Below are 27382 nucleotides of genomic sequence, written 5' to 3' on the forward strand. Positions count from 1 at the left end.
AGTATACGTACCGTATGTCATCGAGACAGCTCTTCTGGTAATCCGCGTACACCTCAAAGGTCCTCACACCGGTGTATTCCGCCTTACCGCCTGCGTAGACTCCCTCTTGTTTGTCCACCAAGAGCCACTGATGTCCCACAAACTCAAAGGTCTCGTTGTAGCGGCGCCCCTCGCCTCCGTCCAACTCCAGAGTGGCAGCGGATCCATAGCGATTCACCCTCACCACGTGCCACTGGCCGTCGTTGACCACGATGGCGTTCAGCCAGAGGTCCTTCTCTTCGGTGCGGAGCGAGTTCAGGTTGTATCGGAAGTGGAGGTGGCCGTCCTTGATCTCCAGGATGCCGTACTCGCGGTTGTGCTGATCGCTCACTCGGAACAGCTCCCCGTACTCCTCCCTCGTGCGGAACCTCAGCTGCACCTGGGTGCTGAAGCGGTCCGGCTCGAAGCTCAACGCATACTTGACGTAACTCTGGGCCTTGAAGGTGGTGGGAATGGTGGGGATGTTGCAGGCAGGTCCCGTCCAACCCGGCCGGCAATGGCAGCGGGCCTCCGACAAGGAGCCGACACAGTTTCCGTGCTCCCAGCAGCGGGCTGTGGCTTCGGTTTGGGCACAGACCTCCTCGGTCTGTGGGCAGCCGGCCAAGCTGTTCCTGGACAGTCCCGGATGGGCCAGATCATAAAGCTTAGAGTTGTGCACCAGGTTCCGGATGCAGCCGTCGAAGCCCTTGGCCGTCGGCATGTAGTGCCAGAAGTACAGACTCTGGTCAAACTGCTCCCGGTAGAGTCCTCCGACTTGCAGAGGGGCGTTCACGTTCAGATACTCGTTGAAGGGCGGAATTTGTCCCCTCGCCTGGCAGGACATGTCGTCAAACTCTGGCGGAGTGCCATCCTCCATTTCGGCAATTTCCGCCGACTTACAGAAGTCGACAACCATGCGAATGTTCTCGGTGTCCCAGAACAGATCGATTCTGTGCCACTCGCCGTCGTCCAGGGTCTTCTTGGTCTTGACTCGCAGTTCCAGGGTTCCAGAGCCGAAGTCTATAAGCAGTCGCGGGTAGCCACGCTCCAACTCCAGGGCAATAAAATCGGATATGAGCTTCTCGTCGCGCTCCGGCGGCACAATCGGCCCGTTGTATATAATGAGGCCATCGGGCTTTCGGGTGATGAACTCCAGACTCAAGTGGGACTCGTCACACATTTCGAGAGGCGGATACCAGGCCCATCCGTTGCCTCGGAAGCTGCGGGTAGTCTGCTGGCACCGAGGTCCAGTGTAGCCGACGGGGCAGGAGCAGTGGGGCCCAAAGCGAGTGTCCATGCACCGTCCTCCGTTGTGGCAGGGGGTGTTGCGGCAGGACTCGGGTTTGGTGAAGTTTCTCGCTCCGCAGGTGCAGTCCGCAATGGTGTCCACTCGCACGCCGACCAAGGCGGTCTTGTTGGCGTTCACCATGTACGGGAGCGGGCTGATTTCTAGGGAGTTCGTGCAGCTGCCCTCGCACATCTGGTTCTCGTACAGGCACTCATCGATGCCCACCATGGTGATGTTGATTCCCACGTCCTTCTCGATCTCCTCGCGGTGCATGAGGACTATTCCATTCAGCCTGATGGGCTTGTAATACGGTGAACCGTGGGCCGAGAACCTCACGTCCGTCAGTGGGGGGTGTCGTCGCTTCAGCTGCACACTGAAAATGTCCACGTTCTCCCGGTCCGTGTTGAGCATGTCGGCCAGCTTGTCCCTGAACCTGTCCAGCTTGGAACGACTCAGGCTCTGGGTTCGGTAGTTCCACACGCGGATGAAGTCCTCGTCAGAAATGCCAGACAGGCGTACGGATCCGGAATTAATGACCGCCTCGTGGGGGATTTCCCGCACAGTGACCGTGACGTTGGCCGGAATGTCTGTCTGGGTGTGCTTGCGATCGTAGACCTTGAACCTGAGGTGGTAACGACCCTCGCGGGTGCCGGCCCGCATGGTAACCATGCCGGAGTCTTCGTCCAACTTGAAGCGGGGATGCTCCATTGCCTCCCAGTAGAACTTCTTGTCAGGCAGATCCCAGTCGTCCAGGTCGTACACGTAGACGCGTCCAATCGGGGTGTCAGGAGACTGTCCTTGGTAGTTGTACACGAAAATGTCCTTGGAGCCGGGCTGCATTTTGTTATCATTCACGTCACCAATGATCACTGTGAGGGTACTGGTGCCCGTCATAGCCGGAGAGCCGTGATCCTTAATGACAATGGGGATCATGTACTCCTTCTGTTGTTCGCGGTCGAAGGATCGCAGGGACGAAATAACCGCCATGCCGTCTCCGTTGGCTCCCTCTGTGAAATGGAAGACAGAAACAATTTACAAATTAAGAGAAACTCTAAAAGGCTTTCGCAAATATCCGGCCTAAGGCCAATATATCCTAGCTACATTTCCTAGCTGCACATTCCACATCTGGCCACAGGTTAATAAACTGAAAACTCTTGGGTGAATAGCTTCGAAAGGTCCTGCCTAAATCCTGTTACCGGCCAGGCCTTCAAAGGCAGTTAGCTCCGACAACTAGCCAACCAAATAGTCGAATCTTTTATTAGCCAGGAGCCCATTTGCCACCCGATTGCAGATGCAACTGTTGCAATGGGCCATTTGTTGTAATTACGCTTTTGAGCCAGGCCAACAAGTGTTAAGTCTGGACGGGTGGGAATAGAAACTATTGCCCTGGAGGAGCAAGCCCCAGAGGCAGAGCGAGAACGCACACTCGGAATGTATTTTTAAAGACACTCCTTGGCGAGTTTTTAGGCAAATTGAAGGCAAATACGGAGAGTCTGGAAAGCCTGTGTTTTCCGCAACGTTTGCATAAAGTCACTCTGGTAGTTTTGTGGACTTGCGAGCTCCGCCCTCCTCCGTCGGATTGTTGCCCCAGCTGGGCCATCAAAATTGGATTGCCGCCCGCCCACAAATTGTGACTGCTTGGGCACTTTTTCCAGCTCCTTGCTTGGCTTTCCCTCACTCGGCAGTGTTGCGAAGGGAGCTACGCTGCACACACATGTGTGTGGTTTCGATTCTGCCCTGGCCGGGGTAATTTAATTGAAAACTTGTGCATTTGCCATTTTATTTTTCACCTCGCCAGCTGGTAGTTCGGTGCTTATATTATTTAAATTTTCGTGTGCCATTCGGTTCCTATTTCCGGGCTATTCATTTCGGAGGGTAAGGTAATTGCATTTTTATGCTATTGTTAGCGTCATGTGACACTGGGCGCCCCAGAGCTTGGCAAGAATATTTCGATACAAACACAATAGGGAAGCCAATGAAAACGAACTAACAAAATCCAAAATGTTGCTTTGTGGATTGTTTAAGCTTTGACCCGAATATTTGGCAAACTTTCCCATAGAAACCGGCAGGTTTGGGTCAGTTTGCAACTTTTTTGGGACACAGGCACAGGAGGAACCCCTTTGGAGAAGCTCGGGCTCCCCAGCTATATATGTATGTATACTTGTGGTGCAATTTGCAAGTAATTGGGTATGGAAGTCAGATTGCAGAAGCGGAGGGCAGAAGTCAAAAATGGAATTTCTAATCAGAGCCGGATTTGATTTTAAATGCGATATATTTTTGTTTAAATATATTAAAAAACAGACGGAAAAAGTAACGATCTTTACAAAGGAAAGAAAAGCCATACAAGTAGGAAAAATTGGGTATTAAAAAAAAAGTTTTTTACGAAAGAGAAAATAACAATTTCAATATTGATTCTTCATCATTCATCATTCTTCAAATGTATGGAAGTACAATATGGTTCCAGCGATGGCTCTATCTTGGTCATTTTCCATTCAATTCTTGAGCGGAATATCTCAAACGATCTTATAATAAAAGCTGCAACTTAAGATAGTTATATTTCTTATATCCCTTGATTTTATACTCACTTTGATCCTGCTCCACCTTGAAGGAAGCACGAATAATATCATCAGCACTGGGGTCCAAACGGAACTGGAATGGTGGGCCGTTGCTCTTCGATCGATCATCGTCGTCGGTGGCCAGGATCTCGACCACCTTGCGCGGTGGTACATGCTCCGGCAGAACGGGCCTGTAGTCCTTCAGGAACTTGGGGGCATTGTCGTTGATGTCCTGCACGATGACGGTGAGGGTGGCAGTAGCAGTTTTCGGAGGGGAGCCATCGTCGATGGCCAGAATCTTGACCTGGTGGCGGGGCACGACCTCGCGGTCGAGGGAGCGCTGGATGGTCACCGATCCGTTCTGGTTGATGGCGAACTGTCGCTGGCGATCAGAGGAGCGGTCGATGGAGTAGGAGACCTTGCTCTTGCCGCCCTGATCTGGGTCGGTGGCCTTGAATTTCTCTAGCTCGGTGCCGACCTTGGTGTCCTCGAACACAGAGACCTCCACATTGGCCCGCTCGAAGTGCGGCTTGTTGTCGTTGATATCCCGCAGCTTGACCACCACCCACGAGTAGGCGACGTGGTACTTGTCGTTGTCGTTGTCTTCGCCTTTGTCGTTCACCTGGATGCGGAACCGGAAACCGTTGCTCTGGAGCTGATCTTCGTAGTCCAAGGGCTGAACAATCTTTAGAGATCCTGTGCCGTCGTTATTTCGCACCATCGTGAATTTATCGGCGCCGTAGCCGCTGTTGTCGATCACCTTGTACTGGAACTTGTTGGTCTCGTCCTCGTCGTGCACCGTCACGGTCAGAATGGGCATCTCCGGCAGCGCTGTGCCGTCCGTCTCATCCACTTCCGTGAACCACTCGTCCTTGGTGAACTGCGGCGGCATGTCGTTTATATCCTTGACCCTTATGGACGCAGTCCCCGTCCCCTTCAACCCCCCGCCATCCATCGCAACGACTTGTATGGAGTAGTCCGGGGTTCGCTCGCGGTCCAGGCAGCACACTGCGGTCTTTATCACGCCCGTGTCGGGTTCGATTTCGAAGATGGGCGACCCGGTCTCCTCCTCGATCACGTTCTTCTCAATGGAGTAGACCAGCCGGGCGTTGGAGCCCTCGTTGGGGTCATCGTAGTCCACGGCCGTCATGGTCATCACCACCATGCCGGCGGTGCCGTTCTCCGTCACATTGCCGAAGTAGACGCCCTGGGGGAAGATGGGCGCGTTGTCGTTGATGTCCTTCAGATTGACCTGCACGTCCGCGTATCCCACAAGGCCCTCGCCGCCCTCGTCCTGGGCGAACACGGTAAAGCGCCACTGGGGCCGCCCATTCGGTTGATCGCGATCCAGGGGCTATAAAAGCGCAAAAATAAAGAGAGCCGTGTGAGTTTAAGTGTAAAACCCTGTTACCGAGCCATTGTGTAATTTTAGCTGTCATAAACGCAAAACCGATTAACATCTGGTTAGGGTATGGGCTCTGGGGTGTGGAGTGTGGAGTGTGGAGACTGGGGAGGACAACATTGTTGTAACTGGGGACGCATCCTCAGCCCTCCCATGAAATTATCCTTTCACACAATGGTGCCAGAACCTCTACCCAAAAAAAGGAAGCAGAAGCCTGTACCTGCCTCTGATTTTGATTGTGACTTTGATATGCATTCACAGCAGCCTGATGGATGTGTTGCTCCCACCTGGTGCCGCCCAGGCCCCGTGCCACATGCCCCTTCCTTAACCCATCACGTATGCAAATAATAAAAGCGAACGAGAAAAAAAACTCCGAGTTTAATCAGTACTTTGTATCTGTTGGTTGTTGCTGGGGCAACCCTTGGATAATGCCCCAGGCCCCGGCTGCCCCCTAGTTAACCCCCGGCGCCTCTTAAACCACGCCCACATGTGACAGCCACAGCAGACCGACAACAAGAGAAGCTTTCATGGAGCTGACATTGGATTTGTCGTAAAAAATATGCACGAGGCGACAACAACAATAGAAATGGCTATAGAATTATTTTGGAGATGGGTTAGACCCTCAGGTACTCAGTACCTTGGACATGTTCTGGTAGTCTTGGATTGAATAATAATTTTCGTGTACATCGCACTTGAAAATATGCCCCAGAAATACCCTCTTAAGTAACGAATAACATAAAAATATGTACACATAACCCCTGCGTAGTCATCGCTTTAATTTGCATGACAAATTCGCCAACATTGTTATGACATATTCAATTTAAGGGATTAGTTGTGAGTGGGTCACGGACTAGGGAACAAACCGCATCCCTCGACAGGGGGTGCAGATGGTTGTTATCCCTTATCAAGTCGAGTCCCGCTCCGCTCCCCTTGCGTTTGGGAAGTATACGAATTATTTTCGTTTAGAAAGCGAGATAGTAAATGGACTAAAAATGGCTAAATTGTGCGGGCCAAATGTGTTATTCGTTAGGAAATGCTCTCATATTATTTTTATTTTAGTCGGACGCCAGGGGATTTAATTTAATTTGGCTCTGGAGTTTTTGGGAGTACGCATTCCATTTGCGCCAGTTAAGTGATATTTTCAGCCCGCATATGGCGAGGGACTTCCAATTGTGATTTCGTAATTAGTTTCAATTGGTTTCAAAATGGATGGCACTGTGGATAGTTTCAAAAGGCTATGCATTACTTCCAAAGTGGCTTAACATGATGGCATTAAAGCCGACTTTTCGCCTATGCAATGTATTTTTTAACTTTTCAATTGGATTGAAAAACACTCCTTTTTTCGTCGCGTTTTAACCTTTTACTTAATAGCCTGAATGGACCCCTGCTCTTTGTTCGTCAACTGCCACTTAAATGGTAAATAATGAGCACGTAGACGGATTCACACGTTCGCGTTTTGTGGGGATTCGGATTGAATCGAACCGGGTTTAAGTGCGCATTGATGGGGCTTAATCAGCGAAAGCATATTTCGAAATTTCGCCATCATTTTCAGTTTGGTTTCCAGTGTCCAACGTCCATCGCCCATCGCCCAGCTGCGGCCTTGGCCGACGTGGCATGGATTTTTAAATATCCCATTTATTTATTTATTTATGCGTCCCAGCATACGCGGTGAGTTGCCACTGGCAATTTGTTAATGCTTAAATTGGAGGAGTGTCCTCCTGATTTAAGCGCATGTAAGCGCTGGATTGTCCTGCAGATATGACTTACCTTTAAAACGAATATCTCGCCGGTGGTGCGGTTGATGTCGAACTTGCTGTTGGCAGGATTATCTGGATCGATGCCCTGGCCCGTGAGGAAGTACACGATGTTCTGGGGCCGATCCTTGTCCCCGTCCGTGGCCGTAACCTGTTCATCCAGAGCGGCGAGCAAACACAGATATTTATTATTTATGGTCGGTTAATTGGTTTTGCGAAAAATAATAAAATATCAAATTAAATAAACAAACATGCAGCATTATAGTGAAGTATAACAAACATGCCATATTCTACCACGCAAAAACTAGTTGTTAAAAAATAAAATCGATTTAAATGGAAGCGTTAATTTTTTTATGAATGGCAATAATATTTTATGGCTTTTTAACATTCTTTTCCTAATGTTTGAAGCCTTTTTTTCAAAGGATTATGATTTATTTGCCGCAAAACGCTGACAGGTATTGAGTTTGGGAAGCGAAAAATATTTTTGTTAGAAGTGAGAGCACACGAAATCATTGGAAAATGGTAAATGGTAAATGATAAATAAAATATTATTTGCTTACGGTTAGTAAAGTGTAAATAAAAATAATGTTATGCTAGAGTGCTGACAGATTGATTTTAATTCCCTTTGTTGGCCTTAAGCTGCAACCAGGTCCATTTTAATTAAATTAGTTGGCGTCAGTTAGCCACAAGGAAAACATAACAAAACCACACAGAAAATCTGGTCGGCCAGGCTTAATCGTGCAAATGTGTGGCATTAATACTTAAAGAGCGTATTGAATTTAATTAGCAGCTTTGGCAGCCAGTAGAAAATGGCTAATGGAAAAGCGGAAACCATATGATAAATAAATGGCGACACACACACCCAGCATACACACATAGGCATGTACGCAGGCAATTAAAGGCCGAAAGAATTAAATTATTATGAGAAATGCTGTTAAAAAATCGATTAAAGCCTTCTACTAATTGTTGGCCGTACAATGGCCTGTTATAGACTTTCAATCACAGGCCCGCTGGTGTTCTCTTTCAATTTGCACAATTAATGCTGAATGGTTTAATGAATTCCGGCATTACACCTTGCACACACCGATCACTCATTATGCTGCGAATGGTTATAGGTGGCTTTCACAAAAGTCTACGTGGAATGAGCCTGAGGAGGCGACTGATTTGTGTCGCCTGTTGTTGGGTTAAATTAATTGTTACGAGCTGCTTTGTTTGTTTTTCAGGGGGTAGTAGGTAGTAGTATGGTGCAGCGTGAATGCTGCATGATTTTATGAATTTTAAATGGTATGTACAGGACTCGGAGGTGGTAAATAATGTGTATAGCGACCTGCATGATGGTAAAGGGCGTGTCGGTCATTCCCTCGTTGAGAGTCCGCTCGTAGGATGTCTGCGGGAACTGCGGCGGCAGATCGTTGACGTCGCACACGTTTATGACGATTGTTGTTTGATTTTCATTCAAACTGTCGGAGGCAACCAATTTCAGTTCATACTAGCGTGTGTTTCATTGTGCAAACATTAAATAAAATATATGGCCAACGCAAAATTGGTGGGTGGAATTGGTGGAGCGGAAAGCAAGAAACAAAAATAACACAATTAAACAATAAATTTTAAATGCTCGTAAATAACAAAAGAAACATATATCTATTGATTAAAATTAAATTAAAGCTCGCATAATAATTTACACATGTTCGAGATGTTCTGTACATTAATATGCGTTTTTGTGGCTGTCCTGGATCCTGTCTGTGGGTCCTGTCTGTGAAGGACTTGCCGGCTCTCGAGCTGACAGCTGATTTGCATTTTCCATATTCAATTGCTCGCTGTTTACTCATTAAAAAGCAGTAATTTAATCGACTTATTCAATTATGCATTACAAGCTGCATAGCATTTTTGAGCTGATAATCGACATATTTCCAAGTCATCTTCTCCCTGTAACATCTATTTTTTCCGCACTTGGCGTGGCGTGCTTAATGATAAATCAATATTATGACTGCCATTTTTTCCGAAACCGCAACATTAATGCTTTGCCAATTAAATGTGATTCGCTGGGAGGGTGTGTGTGTGTGTTCTGTAAATAAATTTTATATTTTTTCGAGCCCGTATGCCACAGCTCTTGAACACACTCTGGAGCGGACAGTGTTTTTTAATTGTTTAATTACTTTTCCCCAGTTTTTTCGAACCCTTAATCATACGGACTTCAGCAAAGCGGCATAGCTGGGGACGCGAAACATGCAAATGGCTTTAAATATTTATGTTACATTCTCCATACTTAAAAAGTTGCACTCTCGAACGAAAACAAAAAGTTTCGGCTGCAAAGTCCATTAATATTGCAAGGACAGATGCCTCCGATGTGTAACTGAAGGGACAGGACGTTTGTATTCTTTCAGGTGATTAAAATAAATATTTGCTTTGGGGGACAGGCACTTACTCGAACTGAAAACAAAACTCAAAACTAACGAAAATATTTAAGAAATCATTTAACTGTAAAGCTCCATTTGTGGGTGTAGAGGGTGCAATAAAACAGGCAGGATTTGGGAGGAACTTTAAAATAAACACTCATCACATGCAATAAAGTCTAGGGAAACGTAAAAGGTGGCTGCGAAAATGTGCCTCATTTACAAAATGACTAAGAACGCAATGAAAGCTCTAGCTCTACTAAACACAATCATAATTTCCAACTAAGACTTCAGGTCGACTAAGACTGAAGTGATTGATTTCGTTATTCATTGACCTGCAAGACACGCTTGGGTAAATTGCGATCATCCTCCTCGGTAATCTGGGTGCGATAAGTGGGTCGCTCAAACACTGGGGGATTATCATTTACATCCTTGACATGGATAATCACGGTGGTGTAGTTCTCCTTCAAATTGTCGGAGGCGGCCAAACGCAGCTCATACTGAACATGGGAATACAGGGATATATCGAGAATTTATTACAACAAAATTAATATTTCAGGACGTATGAATTGGAATTTTGAGTATTTGCCATCGGAAAAGTTTCCCAGCCGCCTTCCCAATTAAAGCCACGACAATGACTCCGAACTTTGGTCAATTGTTAGAAATTGCAATTCAATTAATGTTTCGCCAAAGGTCCTTTCCCACTGCTGCTCCCCGTCTCCTTTCTTGCCTGTGGTATTGGAATTTTTAACCGGAGAGCTTGTAACCAAACTTGTTTAAACTCTTAAATATTTAAGTAGCATCGCGGTGTGCGGAGCGTGTAAATTGAAATTCAAAAGGAGACGGCAACTTGGCAGCGAGTTTCTTAATGAATTTTATAGTTAGCCCCGGAATGGAGGAAAGGGAAGATGGCTGGTCTGGCGCTGGGAGTTTAAAAAGTTGGCTTTAAGGATTTCAATGGTTTTTTGGGTAATGGAGGAAGATTGTAATCCCGGTTGTCCCTTATGTATTCTCAGCTTTCAATGACAAACAAATCTCACAGTTGACTAAGCCCACAACGCTTATGCCATAAATATATCTGCTCGCTGCAAAGGAACGTTTGTCGATTACAGAGGACTCCGGCTCGGGTCTCCCTTTTGCATTTTTCTTCTCTGGGCCACCCACTCCGCCCTCTTTTTTTGTATTTCCATACATATTTTTTTTTCGTTTTTACTTACCCGGCGTCGGGTTTCGTAATCTAAAGCGCCAGCTACATAAATGGCACCCGTCATATTTTTAACCGCAAAAGCGCCGCCAATGTTGCCGCTTGTAATTTCATAGCGGATACGTGAGGCTGCAAGGGAAAAGGACAGAAAAAATTCAGGAAAAGGGAAAAGTAGAAAAATGTGTGTGTAAGATAATAATTGCGGAATTCGTGGGGCATATTTCGGCGGAAGCCTCTACTTACACTCGTCGTGATCCTTGGCCGTTACAGTGAGCACTGTGTGCTGGATGTCCTCGTTCTCATCTACTTCGGCCTCGTAGAGCGATTTGTCGAAATAGGGCGGATTATCGTTTTTATCGGCGATGCCAATGCGTATGAATTTGGTGACTGCGGGGATAGAGTATAGAGGAATATGGGGGCTTGGTTAAATATCTCGTTCCATTTTCAATTCGACACTCAAAGAAAGTTGGTACTTGGCTGGTCGTCGCAATTATCACGTACTAGACACAATGAGGAAAACTTTTTCGCCAGACGGAGCAACAATTTGACGCCTCTTATTGAGGCGACAATCATTCTGTTTGTCTTTTATTTAGGACCCCTTCCTCAATGCCACTTCTTGTGGCCCCTTTTTTTTCCATTCGGCGTGGGAGCTGGAAACGCGTTTCGCATATTAAACAGCCTGGGATATTTTCGGTTCCCATTTGATTTTTATTTGCATGTGAGTGTAGGCTCTGTGCGATGATGTAATTTATTTGATATTCATGGATTTTCTATTTTATCAACAAGGACTCTGGCAGTGGAAGGTAATGCGATTGCAAATGAATTCTTGCGTAAATTTGAAATTATTTTCGGCCTATTTGAGGGCCTCTGTCTTGTCTCGCCCATTCAGCCTCATAATTAACTATCATTGCCTCGGGGAACGTTAAACAACACCTATTGTGGCGCTAGAATGGCTTCAAACAAGTTTCTCGTCAATCGGGCCCCCAGGTCGCCTGTTCCGCCTGAGTAGAATTGTGAGCCCACAATTGATTTAATATGCCAGGTCGAGTAAATACTCGAAGAACAAACCCCACTCCAGGGTTCTACAATGGCGAGGCGGGGAAAGTGCAAACAAAGCCACTGACAATGAGACATATCAGTGAGCAGGGACGTCGCCAGGCTACTAAATTACATATATCATTTATAATTGCACCAATAACAACAGACTAGGCAATTCCAGTGGGCATTAATTAAATAAATGCAAAGAGCACCGGACCAGACCAAAACCTAAACTCTATATACACAAATCTGAGACAGCAGATGTGCCGAGGAAGCGACAAACTTTTGCAGTTAACAGGCCACGTACAAGTCTCTCGGTACACCGAAAGAAAAGTGTTATTGGATAATTTTTAAAAGATAATATTACTCTCAAGAAATGTCCATCCTTCTGCCTGTCCAAATTTATGCTCGAATTGGTCTTTGTTGCTTTATAATAATTATCGTTATCCTGTTAGATCTCAAGTGCTCCCATTTATCAATTTACTTGGGCGTCCGAAGGACGACAACCTACGACAATGTTTTCCAAGAAAGCGGTGTGTTTGTGTTTTGGTTTATAATTTTGTTGTCTTGGCCGGGAATTATCTGTGTGCAAGAATTATGCACACTTGGCTCCAGCAGGTTGACAACACTTCTTGCAACACTGCAACTGGGCGCACATGGCGTATGTGCGATAAGTTCCTAACCCTCCGCCTCGACGCCCTTCCGCCCCCTTCCTGGCGCCTAAATTAGCAAATGTTTGGAACCGATTCGGAATTAAATTTATGGCAAAACATTGCTAATTGCCAAGTCGGTTGTATTTGGGTTTCCATGTGACGACATTTTAATTAAAACTTGGCAAAGTCCCGCTGCAGAACGGCATTAAATGCAAATCATTTCCAGCACTCTGATTAATATTTATGCTTCAGCAAAAGGCCTTGCATTCACCAGATGAGCATATTACTCTGCTTGTATTTTTCCCATTTCCATCCAGCTCGTTTTCCCTAACTTTCCCATACAGATTGCAGTGGTTATTAACTGCAGTACATCGTTAAATATAATGATACCCTTCGGCGGGCGAATTAAATCAGGCAATTACGGAATCAGAACTTAAGTCTTTAATTGCAATCGGTATTGTTCTTAATTGTGGTGCTTCTTATAATTATTGAAAGTAATTTCAGCCCCGGGCCGTTGTTATTATTCATTTATTTCACCCACATAAATATTAATATTTTTTCGCTTTATTTAAAAGCGATAGCGACATCGGATGGCCTTCATAGCCCTCGACATGCACAACATGCAGATTTTTTCATTAAATCCCCGTAGCATTTTCCTCCTTGACTTTATTACGTCAAAATTAAATTTATCTATATGAAGATGAGGACGTGAGTGTGCAATATATATTGAATGCTATGAAAATTTCATGTGGCCTCATATATTTTTGACGCAGATTTTTCCGCATACCACGCAAGACTTTGAGCTCCACGCATCTCGAAGCTCGCAGCTCGTAGCTCGAAGCTCGGATAAATGAAATTTTATATACTTTTATTAAACACATATTCGGGATGCGGGGAATTTAAAATACGTCTTAGGCAGAAATATAATTTGTTTCGCAATAAGTTATTGTAAGCCGAACAGATACAAAGGTTAACCCTGTTTGCGATGCTCTTATCACATTCGCTTTGTCAGCTGGGTCGCGGAAGGGCGCCCAGCCCCTGAAATATTTTATCTATTTATCTAACACCAATTTTATTGCATTCTTCTCCCCGAACTGGCACATAAACTAACCCGAAATCAAATAGAAGATATCCCATTGAGCTCTTGAGCTTTCTGTCGGCGAATTTTGATGGCGAATTGTGTGTGCAATGTTTGGACAGCTGCTGGGGAGCGGATCCTTGGGAGAAGCCAGCCAGGATCTCGGCGCCGAGTCCTTTGTGTGGCCATAAAAACTGACATTGAAGCAATTTGGGTTAACTGCACTCGAGCGGAGTGAACGAGTGGCGAAATCAAAGTCAGCTTTATCACTTATTTAGCCCATGGAATATGTGTCGCATTTGCTTTCCTTTTCGTTCCTTTTGTACTCCGCCGGGTGGCCGTTGGGTGTGCGTCAAATAAATAGTGTTCAATATATTTCCTTTTTTTCGGGGGAGCTGCCACGCTTAGCTGCACAAATGCCACTGCCACATGCCACTTGCCACGCCCCTGCTCTGCCCCACTTCGAGTGTCATAAATTTATGCGCTATTTTCGCTTGTTCAGGCGGCTTTTCCGCCATCCAAACATATTTATATATGTATATGCACTACGTGATGTGGCACAATGTCAAAATCAAAGACGCCATATTTTTTCCCAGCTTTTCTTAGCGATTCCCCCACCCTGGGGGTGGTGTCTCCTCGTGGAGCTCCAATGTTTATCGTCAAGTTTCGCACTTGAGTGAATTTTAACGATATGAAATGGCAGGACGAAAAATAAATAACAAATGTCGATGCTTTAAGTTTTCTTGCTTCATTTTAGGACAGAGCTTCCTCCGCATTCTTGAGGTAAAAACTAATTGGCCAAGATGCAGTTTTCCTTTAGCCATTTCGTTTTACGACCGCCTGCACAGCAATTGCAGCACACAATGTACGATATAGAAGAAAATCAGAGCTGACCATCCGGCCGGGGTCTATACATGTGGTTTCGTTGTGGGTTGGCGGCCATTAATGGCGCTTAATGGGGCCGGGCCATAAAGACAGGCCAACAGCATGTCCAGAGCTAATGCCGACTGAGCTGAGGAAGCTGTGGCATCTAAATTGTTGCAAAAATATTTTATTGCAATTCTTAAAACGCCCACAACCTACCGTCGCTCACCGCCCACCGCTCACTGCCCATCCCACTACGAGATCGTAAAAACTTGTTCAAATGCATTTTGTCGCTTGGCTGCTGCTGATTTTTTTATGATTGCGGTCTATCCGTCCGCCTGTCTGTCTGTCTATCTGCCTGTCTGTCTTTCCGCCGCTCTGACTGGCAGCTGCTCCCTGCAGTTCGTCCTTCGTCCTGCGTCCTTCATCCCTCAAAGCAGAAAAGAAACCAAAACAAAATGCATACCACATGCGAGCCTTGCAACAATGTTGCTGCGGTTCGCTCTGATATTTCGTACGCATGTCTGTGTTATGTGTATATGATTGTCATGCTTGTGGTTATTGAGGTTTCGCCGCTCATTCCAGTATTTAGCATTTTCACACTTTCCTCAATCATCGCATAGGGGCTCTTGGGCAGGCGCCGAAAAGTTTTCAACTTTAAGAGGCTCTTTTTAATTGGTTTAAATGGCAGACATGCCGCCACAGCCGCTCAGAAATCCATTAAAATCAATTGAAAGTCGGTGATGGAGCCCTCGCCCCGACATCACGATCAACAAGAATTTTTGTCACGTACTTTGGCAGCATTGCCGAAATTTATGAACCAAAAATTTTGGCAGGACATTAATTGATAAAAGAACATGCTTATATAGGACCCAGGTGGATGATAAATCGTCCGGCGGCTGGGGAAGAAATCTTCTTAAAATGTTCTTTAAGAAATTGGAACATGAAAGCGAATGCCCAAGTGCCCTTAATAACTTTTTCGGGCTCACAGCAATGGTGGTAACAAAAAGCAAATGAGTTTTCGCAGGGCTGGGTGTTTGCGGTTTTTGTGGCCAGAAAAGAAAGTGACAGAAAGTGGGGACAACGGGAAGTGGAGTGAGGATAAGAAACATTTCTCTCCATGCTGATGATGACAGCCGGCAAGCAGAAGATGCAACCAAGCAAGCCTTGCTTCATGTTGCAGCCCCGAAAACAGTTGTCATTGCAGTTGCAGTTGCCGTTGCCGGGGGGTTGTTGCATACGATTGTACAATTACCAAATGGCCATAATTCTGCTCTGACCAAAAACTAGAGGCCCTGTTCTTGCACTTGACTTGTTTATGCTGGTCTCGGCCAAACCGGAGAATTTATGCAGACAACAGTAGCAGCTCCTGCATAATGAATGGCTTGGAAATGGGTTAGCCCTGCTTGGTTGGGGCCTCGAAAATCACCAGTTGTCGCCACAGAACCGGAACCCACTCTGCCCTACTGTTCCGACTCTAAATTGACTGCCAGAAAACTTCGACGGCTGTCAGTTAAGCTCAGGAGAAATGAACTGGGAGTTTAGTCAAATACACCGAAAAAACTTGTAGTCTCTATTCATGATATTACACTTTCGGTCATCAATTAAAAGTTAGTCACCCTTCCATTTGATTGGAGCACTGCAATTATTTGACAGCTTTTAAATACAGAATTTACCATGAATATATTTGTCGACAACAACTCGCCTGCTCCTGAAATGCCACTCCCCAAGTGTAGGGAAACTACGTCAAGTGGACAAAGTGCTATATCACCTGAAACTTGCCAGCACACCTGCTGCTGACTTTTTGGACCAAGGGACGACTAATCATGCTGAAAGGACAGCGGCGGAAAGTTGCAGCCCCGTGTCATAGTTTAAATTATGTGCGAAACTTTGTCCAAACTTTTAATAGCATCCACAGCTTGGCAATCGAACGGTGTAAACATGTCAAGCACTTTGGCTCCTTCTCTATCAGAGCATATGCTCCATGATTGGCTGCACTACTCCGGGGAGCAGGGCAGGGGACTTCCGGGAAATAGTTGGCCCAAATGCGTGTCTCGCATTCGCAAGTCCCGGAGGTAAATGAGTTTACCACCGCATCGCAGTGAACCATTAAATTGTATCTCCCGACGAAAGGCAACCCTGCGTTGAAAGGCAACTGTCCAAGAAATTCCTCCTCCTTTCGTCACGAATTCCTCGCAAATAGCGACAGGTGGACCCGACTCCAAACCAAACCAAGTAATATTTCTTAAAGCATGCCCAGCTCAGACGTGGCCAGCGAACTCGCCCTGCGAACGGGGCTAATGGAGAAAAGAGGCCAGCAAATTAGAATCCTATTAATAAAAATTAGAGGCTCGGCTGGCAGACATCTCTTTGTTGCGGCTGCTTCTCCGCCTGAGGACTTCAAGGTCTTGGCTTTAATGTCTGCCAGTAATGACAGACACCAATAACATCAGCACAGCATCAGCATTGTGTTGTATACACAAATGGAGATAATTATCCTCCTCGAATGGCCATTAGGCATCGAGTGGCGGGCCGAGAGAACTTTCAGCGTTTGATAAACTCGAATTAATTACATTGATTTATGCCCGACCAGAGAACCGGGACCAAAGTCACGCGTGACTTATCGACACTTGTCTTGGGAGTGACACGCCAACGCCTCCGTGGATGGCGCTCTTTCCCGGTCATTCCAGCTGTCCTGGATGTCCTTGCCGCAGACAAAAACGGAGCAGAAGCAGGCCCCTGGCATCAATCAATTTTTTAGAGCAATTTATCAAACTATTGCGCTGCAATACAATTTAAATTGTAGCCTAGTTTTGCGGCGGCACGTCCGCAAATAGCTTATTTTACTCTAGTTGTTGCCGCTTTATTTATGTGGTCCGAGTGTGTGTGGCACTTACTGAAAGTGTACACTTTAAAAAATGTTCAGTCACTAGTCTTTAAAATTGTCATCAATTAGCTAGCTAATGAGGCAGGAAATTTCTACGCTTTTGTGGCTGAGGAACTTCAGAAATGAACTCACAGAACCGACAGGATTTTTTCAAGTGTGCTCTTATATTTCCCCAACTTTTTTGAGAAATCGCATCAACAATGTCGTGCGCATGTTTTGTCAATAATATTTTCCATTTGATTGATGTTCTTGCCATAAAAACCATTGAAATGTGCTTCAAATGGAGATCGAATATGGTTGGATTGGGGCAGGGACAGAAAGTACAGAGAAGGCCATCGACAAGGAATCTGGGAGGCGACACACATCCTCGCTTGCTTGGGCTTGGGGGGAGATTGTGCGGGCGGAGGGGTTCATAAAAACGTCTCCAGACTCTGGAGTCCAGACCTCGTCATGTGGCAGTGCCACATGACTGTTACTTTCAACTAGCAGATGGTGCTGGTGTTGCACAATGTTTTGGCTTTTATGGCCGCAAATTCATTGTTGTTGCGCTGAAGGCTTCCGCCTCTATCTACATCAGCCAACTATAAATATTGTTTATGCCCCGTGCGGTCGGTGGTCGGTGTGGCGCATTACACAATGTTTGTTGCGTCTACAATTTCTGGTTTATGTAAGGTCGCCACCTAAGCGTAAAACGGCATTAAAGAGTTGGCTTTACAGCAGGACATCAAGCGAGAGATGACCTCTGAGAGCGGACAGAATTAAACGAAATAGAATGGAAATTTAAGGGACCTTCCAACCGAAGCGACACATACCACATTTTCACATTTATATCCCGAATCAAATATGCAATCAGTTCAAATAGAAGAATATTTATTTTGAATGAATACGGCACAACAATTCCGATGGAAACCGATGCAAAAATTCTTTGCAGCGGAAGCAGGGCTTATCTGGGGCACTCGGATTTATAGATATCATATTTTTTTATACCTACAGAGTGCTACTCGCTACCTATTTCGATTCAAATATGTGCTATGAAATTAGTTGTGTAAATGAAACAATGGCCGCCAGTTCAAATGTTGGTTAGTTGCTTTCAAAACATTTGCTTTTCATATTTGATCAAAGTCCTTTGTTTGGTCTGTTTTCGGATGGCAGTTCGGATGGACGCGGAAATCGAAATACATATAAGATATGCATGTGCGACAATGTTTAGATTTCCCGTTGACCATTCGATTTGGACATCGCCCTCGCCCGCGTCGGTATCACTTTTGCGTGAAAATTAAAGTGCTGTACCACCTGGCGTATGCGGAATGTTTGCCTCTCCCCCATTCTGTTGGCCCTTTTCCTTTCCTATATTGCATTGGCTGCTACACAAATCTTGTTGGTATCTTTTTGCTGGAATACATTCCGTGTGTGTATGTGGCTAACAACAGTCATGCATATTTTTAGAAATTCTCTTTCCCTGAAACTATTGCCGGCTCTCCTTCCATTGTGTTTTATTGACTCGGGCGCATAAAAGTTTCCGGCTTTACTTGGCTAGGGAATTTTCTGTTTTCTTTTTAAGCGGCTTAAAGTTTAAGAGGGACTGCAAATAGACTCAACTGCACGGAGCTCGGCGTCAAAGTAATTAAAGTTTGCTTCGATGCGGTGAAGTACCAACCTTACCTGAGTGCGGCTTTCGAGTGGAGTTTGGATGGAAAGTAAAATTTGTTTACCTGCAAATAGGGAAGGAAACATTTTGTTAAGCCAGCATTTGGATGAAAAATAGTATGTATTTTGTAGCATTTAAGTTCGATTTTGTTGACATAAAGTTAAGGTCTACATTATATTTATTTTCGGCCCTTGTTTACCTCATTATCCATGAGCCCTGTAATTGAATCCGTTTCCCAATTTCCTTAGGCTCATTTCGAAAGTCGCTCAGAGACTTATTTATTTAATTACTTCCGTAAAATCACATCAAAGTATCCATTTGCTCACATTTAATGACTCGAATTTCTATGCCCACTAGCCAAATTTAAACTTTGATCTGCTTAAGTCTCGTTTTTCCGAGTTTATTTGTTTGCATGGGAGTCCTAATTAAATTACCTTTGTAGGAAGTAATTACTGCTGTTGTACAATATACTCCGTAGGAGCCAAAAAATCTGTGCATGACACTATACGTTCTTTGTGAAATAATTCATTTAAGGTTGTGTTGAAAATAAAATGGTTGCCATCAAGAAATTGGATTGAAATCTATTTTATTATTTCACACGCCTGTTTCATTCATCAGGAGGACTTTTTCGTCCATTTTTTTAGACCCCCGCCGGTTGAATAAGTCAGGAGTAGAGCATAGAAATTCCATTACTTGCATAATCTGAATTTGACGTTGGCAACAATCACAACAAAGGTGACAAAAGTGACAATGAGAAGCAGGAAAGCGGAAATCCCGCTGCAAGGATAAGGCAGGACAGCAAAAAAGTGCTTTGTAATCAGCTTAAAGCAAGGAGGAGCGAGAGAGCTTGGTCGGAATGATTCTTGATTCACCTCACTTTTGCACACCTTAGTCCAGGTCCAGTTGCTTTTTGGCCAGGTCTGTTTGTTATGTAAACCAATTAGTGTGGACTTTGGGATTGCGTTGCCCAACGCTTACATCTTGCAGGAATTGGTGGGTCGCCGTCGCTTCGGGGCGCCTTAAGATCATCCCACGCTTCAAACTGTATTTAATTAACTTTTATTTGTTTTAATTATCGCTTCAAAACTAAATAGAAAACAGCTCTCATTGTATTCGTTCGCCTGAAATAACTGGAATGGCGGCCAAAGGATAAGCAACGAGTTCGGTTCGCTAAGCCCGCTCCGTCCTAAGCAGAGTCATGGCCCCGGTTCCAACACAAAAACAAACTGCCACCACCCATGAGCCAAGAGCAAAAAAATATGTATAAAGCGAAATGGCATAAAATATTGTAAAACAGCGCTCTCTGTTGCATTTAATTACATTTGCATAAGATGCAGCTTATCTGCCCCTGCCACGCCTCGTTGCAGCTTTCACTTGGTGTTTGTTAATTTAAAGATAAAATTAAAGTCGACTCAACAACACAGCTTGAGCTGGATTCGCTCTCAAAGTCCCAAAACCAAGGGGGGCATGTTTCAAAGTATTTACAGATTTTAATTAATGCTGATTAAGTTTCGGATTCAATTGGTTCATTTGCCAAACTGTATGGTTTTCCCTTTTTTTTTAAATCCGATTTCACACTTTGGGCTCGAAAGTCAGCCCATCACCCGCAGCAGCGCTGGCATTTGCTAACAGTTTGTTGGAGCAATTTGTTCGAAAGCAAAAAACTCGGATTGTTTAACAAATATCCAGAGTGCGGGAAAAATGTCAAAATAGTTTGCGCATTGTTGGCGGCGGAACAGAGGGCTGGGCGCAAAAAATTCTATAAATAAAGGCCAGTCGACAATCTCGCCACACGTTGCAAGGGCCCATGCACATTTTTATCAACAATTCGGTGCGTGTTGGCCAGAGTGTGGGGTGGCACGTCCTTCTGATTAATGGCACTCATGTTTAAGAATTTCAGTGGCAAAAATGCAAAAGCATTCCACTTTGTTATTTTGAATTTAATGATAAGCTCTTGGACACATGTCCTGTAACTAGTCATCATATTCCTGATCAGAAATTCCTCTCAGACCATAAACAGTCTTTACGGACCAACGGCCTTTCCTGGAAATCGGAAAATCTGCTTTGTGCGGAGTATAGTTCGAAAGATTAAGACCTGAATTACACCTCCGCCCAGTCCAACCTCGTCCTAGCCAGTTTTCCCACCCACGGGCTCTCTCTTTTAGCAGCAATCTGTGCCAGCCGCTATTTACCTTACGTGTTCACATTTAGTTCATTTGTTTGTGCAGCTTCCACTCAATATGTTCGAGGAGCCGTTGCTGTTGTGGCTTATTTCATTATCCCGTACCACCCGGGCCCAAACAGGACTTGTATTTCTTTTTCCCAGCCACCCACTCCGCCTTGCCCTGTCGTGCCGTGCTGATAGTGGACGAGGACGAGGGAGAAAAGAAATCTCCGGAAGGTGGATTGCGGATAGTATTGTACATAGTTTGGGCCAAGTCAGCTCGACTTGATTTGGCTTTGGGTGCGTGTTTGCCCAATCTGACCTCAGCCCACCGCCTCGACCGCCCCACTGGCCCCTGGATGTTCGAGTAGCAATCAGGAAACGCCTGGAGAATTTACTGCTCAGTGTGCTGGTAAAATCACAGTCTGTCGGTTCAATAAAATATACACATGAATGTATCGGGTTCGGTCTCGAGCCCGGGACTAGGCTTTTTACATAATATCGCCCATCCTGGTGGCCAGAGTCCTTGGCAGAAGCTTTTTGCTAATTTGCCGGCCAGGCTTTTAAAGCAGCTGGCCAGTAGCTGATAATCATCTCCCCCCGCCCCAGTTTCATCAAATAAAACAAGCTCAATTTTCGAAGGTTGCAAACTCAATTAGTTGGCCGGAGTGAAAAATTCCAGCCCCGAGGAAGCTATTTTGATTATAAACTTTTGTGAATTATGCGACTCAATTGTGACCAAAAAAAAGACAGTCCGAAATAGAAATAACACTTGGGAGGGATCCAAGACAAAGGCCGCAAGGAGGTCAAAAGTTAAACGAGAGTCGAGGACGTGTCCGTGGGTGTGCGATAAAATGTTCCCGGCAATGATGATGATGCTGCTCTGCTCGGAACAATTGCACTCTTGGCTTTGTGGCTGCAGGATTCCAAGGACAATAAGCAGTAGTAATAATAGAAAAAAGTAAGCAATGTAGCTTGTGTTTGCTCCGAGACAAAAGTAACTGAAATTGAAGCTTAGATGGAAGGTTCTATCTGAGTTAATCAATAAATAAAAGAGGGCACATTGTATAATTTTTTGATGGAGTAATTGTGGGCCAAATCCGCAAGCAAAGCAGAGAAATCTGAATTTAATTTTGGCCAACAAATCAAGCCTGACAAATGGAGAAAAAGCTACTTGGCAACACACGGCATATGCGTCATCAAGGTCTCGACCACATTCAGCGACACGTGCTTGGGCTTATCTGCGACAACTTTGCCCCAGCACTTTTTATTGTCTTGGCCCACAACGAGAGTTTCCTGGATACTGCTCCCCCTTCCTCGTCCTGCTTTCAGTCGCAGCAGGACCTCATTCTTCGGCACATTTATACTTGTTATGAGGCCAGTGCTGAGGGGACTCCAATCCAAGTGGCAACACTTGAGCTCAATTGTCTGAACGTTGACAATGCGAAGCCACTATGGCCGCAAAGGGAGACGGCAAAGAGGGCTGACTGGGAGAACTGCGAGTCGGGAAGGCGATGGGGAACATTTTTGGTTAGCTCTTGCCAAACACTTGAAGGCCTTCTTCCTTTACCTGTCCTCGCAATTAAATCATCAACTCGGCTCAAAGTCAATGGCCAAGTTCTATCGACAGGAGTCAAAGGCCTCTGGGGCTGGGGACTCCCAAGGGGCATGCAGATAAAGGTTGAGGCCATAAAACCATGCAGCCAAAGAAGTTTTTGTAGTTTTCGGCATTTTATGGCATTTGTAGCAAAAGTTTTTGTTTTTTGTCCGCTCGGCTATGCCATTCAGTTGCTTGTGTCGGCATTTATGACTTTTCTATTTGTTTCTTCGGGATTTTATTGGTTTGTTTATTCGGTTTCATTTTACCAGTTTTCCTTTGTTTTTAGAGCTCAAAACCAAAAATGACCTAATGGCCGGTTGATGAATTTAACAATATATCTCAAGCCGAAATTTGTTTCGAAATTCTTCATGAAAGCATGACGCTTTTTGTGGGAGTCTCGTGAATAGCACATTTAAACTTTTAACCTTTTAATTAGTTTGCACAAACGCCACAATCCTTAGTCAACAGTCGTCGACCTACACTGCGTATACGCAATTCACTATCTCATAAGGACTCCGACTTAATTAAAGTTTTCTCTACGCCGCCAAACACCACCCAGAGATAATTAATGCAAAATCTTTAACACGCATTAACAATTCCAAGTTTGTCGGCGCATAATAATCAACTCGAGTTGTGGAAAAACTTTCCGTTTGTTATCATCAGCCCAGGTAGGAGCATATTGCACACACCCAAATTGCAATGCATCTTAATGAGCGTTGAGAAGCAAAGTTGGCCAAAAAAGCGGATAAAAAGTTGGCGAGGTAGGCAGGCCAAATGATGAAGTACAAGACCTGAAGTCCACTCAACCAGAAAGATTCCTTCTTCTGCCGGAACTTCTGGGAACTTCTGTATTTGTCTGCCTTCACGCTTCTCAGTATTCACTTCTGAGTTCGCTTCTAAGCGGCTTTAAGTTGGCGTGAAAATTGTTGAGCCAAGTTTTGAGTTTTCTTTTCGCCCATTTCGACCAGCTCCTTTGATCAATTAGGGGGAGAGAGGGAGCGAGAAAGGGTCTGAGGACCTAGACTCTGGTTAAGGCCAACATTTCCCCACCGAAATGATAGCGGACATTTTTTTCATTTCTCTTGTATTTTCGGCGGCTGTTTAAATGTGATAAAGGTTGCCGTGTGACAGCTGGTCGAGCTAATAAAGTTTTGCACAAATTGCGTAGAAAAATATTTGGGAATTACACGAATAATAAATAAAGGACTTTGGAGAAACACTACTTTGTCTGCGAACTGAGATATTTTAAAACATTTTTTTTTTTACCAGAATGACTCGAAGTTACAGGTAACAGCCCTTACTGAAAGCCCAATAAGTAAAGAACCACCTAGGCAGATGGCACCTTTATTAACTTGACCCTTGTCGCTCCGGCTTGCACTTGACACTTCCTTTGTGTCTGGCACACATAAAAAACTTCGGAAAGTGCGATAATTGTCAAATTATCGCATCAAACATCCAACAGGGAGGCAGAGGATGGCCAAAGGAGGAGTTCCGCAGATTGAATGGGAAAACCATTCGGCGCTGGACAATGCAGTGGCGCCAAACTAATTGTAATGAATTTTTCAATTCGCCCAGCACGCACTCGGCCACACATCAAGGGCTCTGAATTTCCAGCACAGTCTGGCTCTGATGAATGATGCACACTCGTTGCTGTCATTCATCACAGAAGTCGGAAATAGAAACGCGCTTCTGCGGTCAGAGTTGGACTCTTCCCCGCCGCCCAACTCTGACCCAACAAGATTTTTCGAACCACTATCGGAATGAGTTTGCGGCTTCACTTCCATGGAGTTTGATGAAAAATTAACGAAGTGAGACAGAAGGATTCGAGGCCGCATCTCGCAACGGTTGCTTCCAATAATGGAATTTTTAAAGTGCGTCGATGTTTCTCATTAAATAGCAACTCTTTTCAATTGCAAATTTTGCAATTAGACAGGAACAGGCAGGCATGACCTCTGAGAGGGGCTCATTTCGGGCAGATAACCTGATCGTTTGGCAATTAGATTGCATAACCTTGGCCATTGTTAATTTTCTGTGTGGGAATGGCTATTTGTCTATTGCCATTGACGTATTGTTTTTCACATCGTGTCCGAAAATGAAATCTAATTACAGGGTTCCTGGGCTTTTGGGGCCAGGGCTCAGGGGTTAAGGGTAACGACTTGTTTGCAGCTGGCAAACGATACTAATTGAAATAGCTTGCTGGGAATTTGTTGTGTAGCAGGTCACAGCTTAAATTCTATCTCGGTTGGGGTGGCAATGCCACAAATTTAAATGCCACAGCGACTCTACTCTTCCCTGTCGAAGAACATTGCAAAGTAAATTAATTGTTCCATTTCCTGTGCCGTCTTTGATTGAGTAACTCTTTTTACTTGCAACTTGTAATGCCAATCACTTTTGCAACCATATTTTTCCTCTTTTGCCTCATTTTCCCGCCACTTGGCTGTCCCATTTTGCCATGCCACGCTCAGCACTTTGCTGCCAGTGCCTCTCACTGTCTGCATTTAGTTTTCCAATTAAGAGAAATAATACAAAAAATGCAACTAGAAGGCCAAATCGTAATTTTTATCCAGCTTGTCATCTTTTCGGAGAGAATCGGGCGCGGAAGGGGGCGTGCCACAAAAACAAAACAATATTTGCAATGACTGCAGGGCGGGGACTCTGAACGGGGGACTAGCCGTATCCGTGGCCTGCTTAAGATATTCAAGGCGCACTCATTTGCACATTTCCGTTCCGCTTTTTTCGCTTAGCGGAAGTGCTGCATACGCCATGTTGCCAAACACAGACAGAGAAGGCGCTACAGAGGCGAGGCGTACTCTCTCTAGCCGCGTCCCTGTCGCGCAGAGTGCAGCGTTGACAATTTCTTCGCTTTAAGTGAACGAGGTATTGCAGCCGAAACTCATTCTACGCTGCGCCATCTTGTCGCCGGATGCGAATTTATGCGTATTCAGCTAAAGGAAGGCAGGCGAAATAAAAAAGCCAAAGTAGAAATTGTCTTGCCATTGCTTTTTGTCCGTGTTACTTTTTGCATGCTTTCAGCTGATTTCTGTCCGCCTTTTCCAGCAAATTAATTGCGTAGACAGCCGACAGGATGCTGAAAAACTACCCAGAACTGCACGGAGACAAAAGTGGACATTGAATTGGTAAGTGCAGCTGCAGTACTCCACCCAAAGCGTTTACCCAAACAGTTAAGATACTCAAACATGGCACAATGATAAATAAATATTTTGTTTCCAAAATTGGGTTGCAGTGTAGGGAAGCTAAAGAACTGCGGAGATAAATCCGAGACTCTTTTTCATTTGGCGTCTAAATTATTGTTTGCGTTTCTTAATTGAAAATTAAGAAAAGTTTCGCGTAGGTGTTCGGCGTCAACTTCTGGCTTCTGCTTTCTGTTTTCTGTTTTCTTAAGGAAAATAAAGTTTGCTGATTTTCCGACACATCCTCCGACGCATATATCATTTCCTTTTAACTGCTCAACCACTTTAAAAGTATTGCCCGCCTCGGGGGAGCGCCTTCTTCCGCCAGAAGCAATTTATCCTTTTTGAAAAGGAATGTCACAGTATTTCTACATACTCGAACGTCCTGGGGGACTGCCTGACAGCTGCCCGGCCAAAAAACAAAGCACAACAAATAGAAGAAACTCTTGATTTATGGCCGAAGGAAAGAGTTTCAACAATGGGTATGAGAATTCGGGGGGGCAGGGTTTTTCGGACATTCCCCAGACATAAATCAAGCAATTTCATAATGCGCATAATAATAAATCGCATAAAATGTATAAAATGTAATTAATAACTTGCAATGTCCTTTCCGTCAAGGCGCTGGGGTTGGAATTCAGCGCCCCATCGCAATTAAGGGGGCTAAGTCTTCCCCGCGGCTTTCAATTCCGATTGGCAGGCGCATAATTGAAATGTTCGCAGCAACTGCATTATTCATAGAAGGAGCAGTCCGCTGGCAGCCTGATTTTTAATGCAAATTAAATATTTAATTACAGTATTTTATTCGCATACGGTGCATGCTCGGATGGTTTAGCTTCAATTTATTTACACACCAGTGGTTCTGATTTGATAGCGGTTTTGTTTCGGTTTCGGTTTCGATCGAATGATAAATGAAGCCGATTAAATTATTAGCAGAAATGCGGATAATTTTCTCGGGCAGCAACGTAACCGGTGGGGGCTACTGCAAATATTTCAAAACACACCTGGCCGGAGTGCACGGATTGTTAAAATTCGATTTGCAAACTAATAAATCGCCGGCATTGGCTGATTTGTTGCATGCCTCAGTGCAATGCCTTGCTGATCCATTTTCGCTGAAATGAAAACTCAATTGACTGCATTATGGCACGGGCTTTTCCAGCAAAAATCCAGCGATTTCTCATTGTGCAGGTGTATGCTTTCAGCTAGATTTTCTTTTCACACCCACCCCCACACACGTTGTCGCAATGATTCGATTGTGATTCTGGATTCGGATTCCAGCTCAAATGCTGATTCCCACTCTGATTGCCCAGCGAAGGCAAATAAATTTACGTGCCAGCTCAAAGGCTCAAGTGCCAATTGAAAATTGACTGACAAATGTGTGTATATTGGATACCTCTCTGTTGTTTTGCGTTTGGCAGCCATCTGGGTCTTAAGCGATTTGTTTGGCAAACAGTAATGGGTGAGGGCCTCCCGCTGCCCAGCTGGCCTCCGTCCAAAATCGACAAGCACTTGACCTTGCCCACTCATTAACAGAACTCCAATGCCGTCTGTGACTGGGGTAATTGCGCTAATCCAGTTACTTCGAAAGCAACCAGACACACTCCAAGACAACATCGCTAATGATTTTTAAACTGCTCATAATTTCTCT

At 45.0% G+C, this 27382-nt stretch overlaps 1 protein-coding gene across 19 annotated transcripts in view; it reads right to left on the reverse strand.

Annotated features, from left to right (window-relative positions):
- Positions 1–27382, reverse strand: part of LOC6497902 (neural-cadherin) — a 118378-nt gene that overhangs the window by 8130 nt on the left and 82866 nt on the right. For 10 of the 19 annotated variants that reach the window (XM_044716389.1, XM_032451701.2, XM_032451698.2 and 7 more), the window contains 6 exons: positions 10858–11001; positions 10628–10743; positions 9746–9910; positions 7031–7168; positions 3892–5215; positions 12–2313 (listed from right to left, as the gene is read on the reverse strand). In XM_044716389.1, the coding sequence (XP_044572324.1) occupies positions 12–2313; positions 3892–5215; positions 7031–7168; positions 9746–9910; positions 10628–10743; positions 10858–11001 (4189 nt within the window). Of the gene's footprint in view, positions 1–11; positions 2314–3710; positions 3842–3891; positions 5216–7030; positions 7169–8344; positions 8507–9745; positions 9911–10627; positions 10744–10857; positions 11002–27382 lie in introns of those variants that run through there. The other 9 variants (XM_032451704.2, XM_044716392.1, XM_044716391.1 and 6 more) reach the window with 4 other exon arrangements.

This window comes from Drosophila ananassae, chromosome 3R (genome assembly GCF_017639315.1).
Source record: "Drosophila ananassae strain 14024-0371.13 chromosome 3R, ASM1763931v2, whole genome shotgun sequence".
NCBI lineage: Eukaryota > Metazoa > Arthropoda > Insecta > Diptera > Drosophilidae > Drosophila > Drosophila ananassae.